Here is a 9,881-nt window from a genome sequence, read left to right on the forward strand (position 1 = left end):
ATCTCAGCTCACTGCAAACTCCACCTCCCAGGTTCACGCCATTCTCCTGCCTCAGCCTCCGGAGTAGCTGGGACTACAGGCGCCCGCCACCACGCCCGGCTAATTTTTTTGTATTTTTAGTAGAGATAGGGTTTCATCGTGTTAGCCAGGATGGTCTGGATCTCTTGACCTCCTGATCCGCTCGCCTCGGCCTCCCAAAGTGCTGGGATTACAGGCGTAAGCAGCCACCGCGCCCGGCCGATGTCACCCACGTTTCTTAGGAAAGACGTTAGCAGTCTCTAAATCCTCACCGACTGTGCCTGGCACAGCATTATTTTACCGCTTTCTGGGATTTATAATTGGCATCATTTGCACAGCAGCAGCATGACGTGACTGTGGAGAGCACAGAAGGCTTGTCCCCGGGGAAGTGGGCTCTTCTGGTTACAACATGGTGCAGGCCAGCCCGCTGCAAAGAGGGAAGGTGCCGCAGCAAACCTCAGCAACCAAGAAGAAGAGCACCTGCTTGGAAAAGGTGACAAGCCACGAGGCCATGGGCCCAGTTACAAGGATTAATTGTGTTACAGGAATGGTTATAAACCTGACCAACCTCAGAAAGTATATGGAGGAGGCAATTATCAAGCCCCTTGATGGTCTGTGGTTGGATGCCGCATGCTTTGATAACAGTGCGAGCACGGCAGAAAATGTAGCTGTGTATGTAGGGGAAACCTCCAGAAAGTTTTTTCTGTAGGAGTTCTTTGTAAAATAATAATGCAACTGGCAGTTAAAGTTCCCCGGACTCCAAGTTATGCCTGCAGTTCTCTAGTCTTTGCTTCTTCACCTATTGTCAACACATCCTTGACACAATTCAATAGGTGGGTCAGGCGCAGTGGCTCACATCTGTAATCCTAGCATTCTGGGAGGCCGAGGCTGTTAGATCACCTGAGGTCAGGAGTTCGAGACCGTCCTGGCCAACATGGCGAAACCCCGTCTCTACTAAAAACACAAAAATTAGTCGGGTGTGGTGGTGGGTGCCTATCATCTCAGCTACTTGGGAGGCTGAGGCAGAAGAATCACTTGAACCCAGGGGCCGGAGGTTGCAGTGAGCCAAGATCACGCTACTTCACTCCAGCCTGAGCAAAAGAGTGAAACTCCATCTCAAAAAAAAAAAAAAAGTTCAGTAGGTTATTATGTGCAAGTTTATCAAAGATGTTAAGAAATTCGTCTTCCTTATTCACTTTGTCACCTTGCCTTCTCGCTAATATGGCCCTCTGTGTTGGGGGTAAATGTGGTTTTTCTAGGTCTGTGATCTGGGAGCTGGAGCAGGGACAGACCCTGGGGTGGGGCCAGGATAAGCCAGTAGGCACTTTTAGGCCTCTCGAAGGGGTTGGAATGTCAGAGTCTCCTGGGTCACAGCACCACTTATGGCCCCCTCACACACACTTCACCCCCTTTTCAGTTCTCTGTCTGCATCCCCTGTAGCTCTACAGAGTCCCACCATCAGAAGCCTCCGCACACACACGCATACCCTGCTCCATTCACCCAGAACTACTTCTTTGAAGCTGAGAGACACGTAGGTGAGACAGACAAAGGCAGGTGACCCAGGAGCAGGGTCATTCACTCATTTGGGGCAGGGAAGTTCACGGACCTCAGCAGCCTCCATGAAGGCTACCCCCCCGGCTCCCCACCCCCCACCTACACATGCACAGAGCTGGAAGGTCTGTCCCCACCGCCACTCCAGAGTGCAAGAAAGGGAGAGGCAGTGGGATGGGGACTCTGTGCTTCGCATGTTGGCTGAGCTAAGAGGGCCCATCTCCATCCCAGCCTTTGTCAGGGAGAGAAGGGGCTTCCCAGGGGCAGGCATTATCTATTCTCCACCAGGATACCCAGGGTCAAGACTTCTCCCACTTCTGAACTCAGGGCCCAGCACTCTCCCATCCAAACTTCCACTATGTGACACAGGAAGCTACTGGGCTGTGGCACTTCCTGGAGCCTGCATGGCGATGTTCAGCCCTGTGACATCTCTGCAAACCTTCTCCCTAGGGCTGCATAAACTTTGAGGTAGAGAGCAAGTAGTGGAAAGACGGGTTGAATCCTATTTCAGAGTGGGCTCTTCATAGGTTTTTCTCATCTTGTTTTTAGAATTTTTTGTTGTTTGTGTAAAGACAGTGTTATGGAAACGTAAGGTTCAGTGAAGGAACTCAGGATGAAGGTGGACTTACAGCACCACTGTCAGCACCTTTCCTGTTGCTTCTAGAAACCAAGCCCACACGAAGCATGTCACAAATAAAAGCCATCACCCTCTTATGAATAAAAAACCATATATATTGTGGAATATTAAATGTTCTGCGTGTACTAACATGAGAGAAAATATTTTTTCTCTACATAGAGTGAATTTTTTCTTGGGGATTTGTTTTTCTCTAAGGAAGGCTGAAAATGAATTTGTGACTGACCAAATTAGATACCTCCCCGAAGAAGACAGTGCCTGGGACAGTGGTGATGGTGGCTGGAGGCACCAGGTGTCTTCGGCCAGTGCTGAGGGGGACTGACTGGGGATACAGCTTTCTTGGGGAGCAAGAGTTGGGGATGTCGCAGGCCCCATTGCTCATTGTTGCACCGGACACTTTTCAAGGGCTGTTGGTCTCTGATTTGCCTCTCTCTGTTGGGACAACTCTGGCTCTCGAGAGTGGCTTGTTGACTGCTGGCGGCATAGCTCAGCATTCTGCTGTGTTCGGAGTAGAAGGGGTGCCTGTGGTTGCAGGGAAACCCACAGACTGGAGCTTGAAACTCCTGTTTGTGCTGATTTACCTTCGAGGCATGGCGTGCGTGGCAAAGTGACATCTTCTCCTCCAGCATCTGTCCAACTGCTGTCATGAGCCCCTGAGCTTCAGCACTGCTGCTGTACACACAGGATCTGTTTTTTCCTGTTTTTTGGCTCTCGGCAGTGACTGGTGCTGGCTTGCTTTTTTCCTTTGAGAAAACCCGCTGAAAAAATTGCTTGATGTTTTCTCCAAAGTGGCTTATTGAAGGAGGCTGTTTCTTTGATGGCAATGGCTGGACGCCTTCATCCTGACGGGTGTCCTCTGTTTTCCTGACCGGGGTAGGTTGAGGTGTCCTCAATCCTTCAAGCCTTTCTTCATGTTTTTCTAAGTTGGGCTTCCTAGAGTTCTCACTCTTGTGAGGAGGGGGACACATCGGGCTTTGTCTCTTGCATGAGACTTGACAGTTTGGGTTCTTGGGCTCCCTGTGCCCCAGGTTGCTCCTTCTGGCTGCCATGAGGTGACGTAGCTCCTGGGAAGCCTGCATGTTCCCAGGAGGCATGCTCTGGAGATGGCCCTGGGGCACTTGAGGAGCCAAATTCTCTGTAACAAGGGGCAGAACAGACGCTTGCCCATCTGGAAGGAGCACAACAGCGGCACAAACTTGAGGCTGGGTCTCTGACTTCGTGGCCATTCCAGGCTCAAATTCACTAATAACCTCCTCCATAAAACACAGCTGTCTTGGATCTTGGGAGACAGACATTTTAGGGAGTAAAGAACTTTTGCTGGTCCCTGGAGCCTCAAAACCACGCACATCATCACTTGTGGCTTGGAGGTTTGCCAGCATACGGGTTCCCAAGGGGACTCTGGGTTGTGGCACTGCCTCCCTGGTCTCCCCAGCCCTTGAAGACTGGGCTCCTAAGCTCCTGCTCTGCTGGGTGCTGCCTGTGAGGCTGTATGTGAGGGGCTTAGATGGCCACCTGCCCTCCTGTGCAGCTGGAGGAGCCTTCAAGGGCCCATGATCATTCCAAGATGGGATCCCCGGCGGGGCCCTCTGGAACTGCTTACATGCAGGGGAAGAGGCCAGCAGACTCTCTGGCATGTCAGATGCTTTGGTCAGCACCTGCTCTCTCAGACTTGCCATCGGTGGCTCTCTAAGGAACGTGGCCACGTCAACTTTTGAGCCAGCCCCAGATTCACAGGTGGCTGAGGAGGGACCGGCAAGCTGTGTAAGAGACAAGGACGAAACCTTTTCCAGTTTAAAGCACTGAATGGGTTTGAGGACCCTGAGGGGTAGACCCCACCTGTGTTTGGCCCATAACCTCCCAATATGGGCTCCCAGCACCTGCTGCGTACACGGCTCGAGGAAGGGAAGCACCTGGGCTGTGTTCACACAGACTTTCCCACTTTTCGGGGGTGCTAGATTGCTGGTCTTCACGTGGGTGTTAGACACGGGAAAAGCCTGGTTGACAGCAAGCCAGGATCGACGCACACTCACAGGGATCAAGCCCTCGTTGATCTGGCCCAACTTCCTGCCGACATGGGCTTTCAGGACGTTTTCTATACGATTCCTCTCTGTGCGTCTTAATAAATCACTTCCTGAGTCACTCCTCAAGGGCTTCCTCAAGTCCCTTTCTGACTCCTCAGAGGTCATCCCCAGAACCTTCCCTGGGAAGCTTTCCATGCCCCTGGATAGATTTTGCGGGGTCTGCCCCAGAATTTGCCCCAGACGTGGGCACGGGTCCCTCTCCAGCTGGAACTTCACCTTCTGTGCCTCCTTGCTGCTTTCGCCTGTGGATGTGGAGGACTGCCAGGGCCTGGGTTTGCCCTTGGCCTGACTTGTCCCTGACGATTCGTCCCGAAGCTGCATCAGATCCAGAGACTCTTGGATCCTTCCCAGGTTGCCCCGGTGTTGAATGAACCACTTTTGAATGTGTTGCTCCAGTTGTCTCCGGAGTTCAGGACTGATCGGAAAGTTCTCAGGCAGAATGGATGTCAAGCTTTCCTGGGGAAGGTTAGGAGTGGAGACACTAAACACATCCTGAGATTTTTGGACCCTAGAGGGTAAAGCCAACCCACCTTCTAGTTGTTTCCTCAACAAAGGCCATTCAGGGTGCTGAGTTTCAGGTAGGCAAAGAGCTTGCACTTTAATCTGCGACGCAGGGCAAGCTACTCCAGAGTTATGAATCGGGGATGGAAAAGCAGGAGACAGGACTGGGAAAGAGGATTGAAGATGGGCCTGAGCCTCGGCCTGAGCCATAGGTATGGGCCGGAATTGGGGTGTGGATGAAATAAAGGGTTGGGACTCGGGCCCCAGATGGGACAGGGGCTGGGCCTGGAAAAGCAGTGGGGACATTGTAGTCTCCCTTTGAATTGGGCAGACATTGGAAATTCCATTGAACAAGAAAGGAGGAGACTGTAAAGTGTAAGACCTTTCAGTGACCCAGGCATTAGCCACCAGGGATTCGCTGTGCAGAGAGGGGAGGCCCCAGAAAAGCTGGCTATAATTCTTCTGAAAACTTTCCTGCAAGATCCTAGGATCTGAGAGCTTCTGAGCACTGGGCAGCTGTTTCGAGTTCTCGCCCATGTTCCAGAAGGGTTTTGGGGTTGTGGGGTCCTGCTCAGCATCCAATGATTTAACCAAATTCCCCAAAGAATTCAAGTGCTTTTCTGGGCTCATTTGTTTTGGAAATGATCCATCGTTTTCTTTTTCCTCCGAAATGTTGACTTTGGCTCTTTCTATGACTTGTATACCCATGACATTCTGGCCATCAGAGTTGAGTAAAAACGGGCTACCAGCTTCCATCTGACAGGTCTCTGGTGGGTGGCGGGAAAGATGATCTTGCTGGACTGACGAGTTGAAGACGCACCAGGTTCTGGTAGTCTCCTGCCACCAGGAGAAGGCAGAAACTTGACTGTTTGAGCCGCCAAGGCCTGAGATGGCTGGGACAGAAGCCGTCAAATCCTTACACGGAGACAAGCTTTGAGGGACGGCGCCCAGTGGAAGTGCCACTGAGTCACAGTGAGATGGAATTATCAGAGTGGAGTCCCGCAGGGGAGGAACAGGGAAAGCTTTCAGAGGAGACGGACGATCAGAGGTGTGTGGTGGGTGAGGGAAAAGTGCAGGTGGCTCGGGTGAGGGGCTTTCTGGGGGAAGGGAAGGTTCTGGTGCCTGGGAGGCACTTAGGGAGGAGACTGAGGTGGTCATTGGGCCTGGTGATGGGGTGGAGGCCAGATCCTGAGGATGCTTGGTTCGAGGATCCGGGGAAGCTAACGGGGAAAGCATGGGAGCAGCATCTTCCATAGACTCATGAGAGGACCGGGAGGCTCCATCAGGTGCTCTTTTGCCCACCTCACCTGGGGGGTCTGGACCGGAGAGCTGACCAAAGTCACCTTTGTCAGGGTGTGGCCCCAGGAGGCTGCAGGAGACAGGAGGCACAAGCTGCAGCCAGGACCAGGTAGGGCCAGGGGCAGAGTGGGAGCTCGGGTCACAGCCCCTCCACCACCCCACATCCTGACTGCCCAATTCTCCTGCTACCCCTTGCCCCAAGGTTTTATTCCCATCCTCTGTCCCCCTGGTCTCCCCATCCCAGGTCAGCTCCAGGCTGCCTACGGCCCTGGGGTCACATCCTAGCCCTGGTAGGAAGGATGCAGGGAACGGGAAGTGCCTCACCTCTGCAGTTGTGAAAACAGGTCCCAGGTCTCCTCCAGGCCTCTCCGGGACGCTCTACAAGCTGGAAATCAGGAGACTGGGTGAGGGCAGTGCAGGAGGGGCCTGGGATCTCACAGGAGGATGAGTGCATGTTTCTTTAGGGAAGACCATGGGGAATTAGACCCTGGAACCCGCACATCTGTGTCCAGAGCCACATGGCCCCGAGGGTAATAGCAAGGCATGGCGGGCAGGGCTTTGTCATTCACAAAGGGCTTCCACACACGGACCCCCCCACCCCCACAGTCCTCACAACTGCCCTGTGGGGAGAAAGGACTGGGGTGGTCTCAAAGAGGAATCAGCCTTAGCAGAGTTGAACAGCTGTTCCCAGGGGCCAGGAGGCCCCCTCACCCCGCTCCCATCCAGGCAGGCCTTGTTCTCCCCACTACACACACACTGCCCCCTGCTGGGTAAGGCCTAGTCCCTGGCCCACCAAGGCTTCATTCCGGCTGGGAATCTGAGAAGGACCCGGGGTTCTGATTTCCTTCCTATGAGCCCCCGCCTCGGGCTTCTTCAACCGACTTCTTCAGAGTCAGTTCCCTCCGGGGCAGACGAGATCAAATTAACTCTAGTGTGCCCTGGCAGAGCCTTACCTCTCAGACTGTGGTTTTTCATCCTGCCTCTGGGCCTCCCTCTCCGCCCTACTGGACACTGGGAGACAAGATGACGCGGGGAGACAAGATGACGCGGGGAGACAAGATGACACTGGGAGACAAGAAAGGGGGAGGAGCTAGGACCGGCCCTCAATCTCCGCCCCCAGCCCGGCCGCGGCACGCTGCACTCATGAACCGCGTGGCGCTCTGGCTCAGGGAGCTCTGTGTGCTTCCTCCCACTCATGTTTAAATGGATGACAAACTGCTTTTCTTCTTAGAAAAACAGGAAGAGGGGGCCGGGCGCGGTGGCTCACGCCTGTAATCCGAGCACTTTGGGAGGCCAGGGCAGGTGGATCACCTGAGGTCAGGAGTTTGAGACCAGCCTGGCCATGGTGAAACCCCGTCTCTACTAAAAATACAAAAATTAGCCGGGCGTGGTGGTGGGTGCCTGTAATCCCAGCTACTCGGGAGGCTAAGACAGGAGAATAGCTTGAACTCGGGAAGCAGAGGTTGCAGTGAGCCGGTATCCCTCCATTTCACTGCAGCCTGCGCGACAGAGCGAGACTCCGTCTCAAAAATAAAATAACATAAAAATCATACACACACACACACACACACGGATTTTCAATATGAGGTCCACCACGGGCGCTGTCAGTCCCGGTTCCTCTGCTCGAGGAACACCCAGGCTCAGGCCCGCAGGCACCGCTGAGCTGTCAGATAGGATTCTGCTTCCCGGGAGACCAGAGGAGACGCCAGGCCCCGGTGGGAGGCCCTCGGGGGCTCAGCACAGCCCCCAGATCACCCCATACAGAGGAGAGTGGGCCCCGAGCTACCTGCCCCAGGAAGGGGCTGATGAGCCAGGGCTCAGGGTCTGGCCTCGGACAGAGACCTCCCCCATCTCATGACCGTTCCTGGCGCTGAGTCCACGGGTTTGATTTTGTCTTGACGCCTCCTGCGCTCCCCCACAGGCGGACTGAGAGCTTGGGACGGAAATCCCAGTACACGATCCACCCCTACCAACCCTGGCTGCCCTGCCTCTCCCTGGAAGGATGATGTTCTCGTCTCTCCTGAGACTTCCCGTCGCAGAAGTCTCTCCACTGGATTTGGAAAAGTGGAACTAATAAGAAAAAGAAAGGAAAGAATCAAACTCTGTGGGTCCGGACTGAGGGCTCCTCACCTTCCCAGGCGATGGTGAGGGTGGGTCGTCACAACGGAGGTAAGAGAAGTAGGGGAATAATAGGAAGAAGAACCCCAGGGCAAACACCAAGGTGAGGAAGATATCCAACACCCATGGTGTGGAGCTGGGGGCGTTTAGCGACGAGGCACTAAGTAATTTCAGAGGAAAGGGGAGATTCTCCATGTGAATAGGCGCGTTGCTTTCAAGCAACTGAGCTCTGGGCATCCCCGTGGAGACTAGGGACTGGGGCCCAGGCCTGCGTCACAGAGCTGGGGCCTTCACATCACAAAGGCTCCTTTGTTGGGGAGGGGCAGCGGGAGGGGGAGGGGCAGCGGGAGGGGGAGGGGCAGCGGGAGGGGGAGGGGCAGCGGGACGGGGAGGCTGAAGCACAGCCCTTCCCCACCCTCCAAGCCGGGGATCCCGCCACCCTCCCACCTTCCAGATCCCTCCTTCCCACTAAGTTTTGTCAGTGATAGAACTCGGCCAATTTTCTATGCTTTCTCCCTGGAACACAGATATTATCTGGTTCCTTTTTTCTGTTGGAGGCGGTGGCTTCAGGTTACCTATTTTATGACCCTTGAAAATCTGAAGTTCACTCTGAAATTTTGGCTATGTACCAGGGAATTTTATTCTCAGAATCTCGTTCGTCCTCAACCCCAGCTTTCCCACACAATGTTTTTTGTCTTATATCAATCCAGGGACAAAATGTAAATTTCTTTTACACTTATGCAGTTTTGCAAATTTTGAAAAGTAAGTTTTAAAAAATTATTTCTATCTCACTTTTTTTTTTTTTCTTTTTTGAGATGGAGTCTCGCTCTGTCGCCCAGGCTGGATTGCAGTGGCATCATCTTGGCTCACTGCAAGCTCCACCTCCTGGGTTCAAGCCATTCTCCTGCCTCAGTCTCCTGAGTAGCTGGGACTACAGGTGCCCGCCACCACGTCCGGCTAATTTCTTTTTGTACTTTTAGTAGAGACGGAGTTTCACCGTGTTAACCCGGATGGTCTCGATCTCCTGACCTCGTGATCCGCCCGCCTAGGCCTCCCAAAGTGCTGGGATTACAGGCGTGAGCCACTGCACCCACCCTTCTATCTCACTTTAAATCAAAGACCTACCCACATACAATTAAGATTTTTTAAAATTTTTTTAAATTTTATTTATGTACTTACATATTTATTTTAAGTTCTGGGGTACATGTGCAGGACATGCAGTTTTCCTTTTTTTTTTTTTTTTTTTTGAGACAGAGTCTCCCTCTGTCGCCCAGGCTGGATTGCAGTGCCATGATCTCGGCTCCTCCGGGGTTCAAGCGATTCTCTTCCATCAGCCTCCTGAGTAGCTGGGACTACAGGCACGTACCACCATGCCCAGCTGATTTTTGTATTTTTAGTAGAGACAGGTTTTCCCCATGTTGGCCAGGATGGTCTCGATCTCTTGATCTCATGATCTACCCGCCTTGGCCTCCCAAAGTGCTGGGATTACAGGCGTGAGCCACTGTGGCCTGCTGGATTACAACATTTAATATTGTTAAGTGGCAATACTTTCCAAAGCAATTTGCAGGTTCAATGCAATCCCTATTTAAATTCTAATGATGTTTTTTGCAGAAATCAAAAAATGTATCCTAACATTTATAAGGAGTCTTAAAGAAGTCCAAGTGGCCTGAACAATCTGG

The 9,881-nt window shown here is 52.9% G+C and overlaps 1 protein-coding gene across 1 annotated transcript; it reads right to left on the reverse strand.

Annotated features, from left to right (window-relative positions):
• Positions 1 to 2,283: 2,283 nt before the first annotated feature.
• Positions 2,284 to 8,461, reverse strand: LOC101001968 (putative spermatogenesis-associated protein 31C1). Its single transcript, XM_031661264.1, has 4 exons — positions 8,215 to 8,461; positions 7,038 to 7,149; positions 6,409 to 6,469; positions 2,284 to 6,154 (listed from the first exon to the last, which is right to left on the reverse strand). Exons 1-4 carry the CDS (start codon positions 8,437 to 8,439, stop codon positions 2,434 to 2,436), a joined length of 4,119 nt encoding a protein of 1,372 aa, XP_031517124.1. The 5' UTR covers positions 8,440 to 8,461; the 3' UTR covers positions 2,284 to 2,433.
• Positions 8,462 to 9,881: the final 1,420 nt, after the last annotated feature.

The sequence above is a fragment of the Papio anubis genome, unplaced genomic scaffold (genome assembly GCF_008728515.1).
Source record: "Papio anubis isolate 15944 unplaced genomic scaffold, Panubis1.0 scaffold119, whole genome shotgun sequence".
NCBI lineage: Eukaryota > Metazoa > Chordata > Mammalia > Primates > Cercopithecidae > Papio > Papio anubis.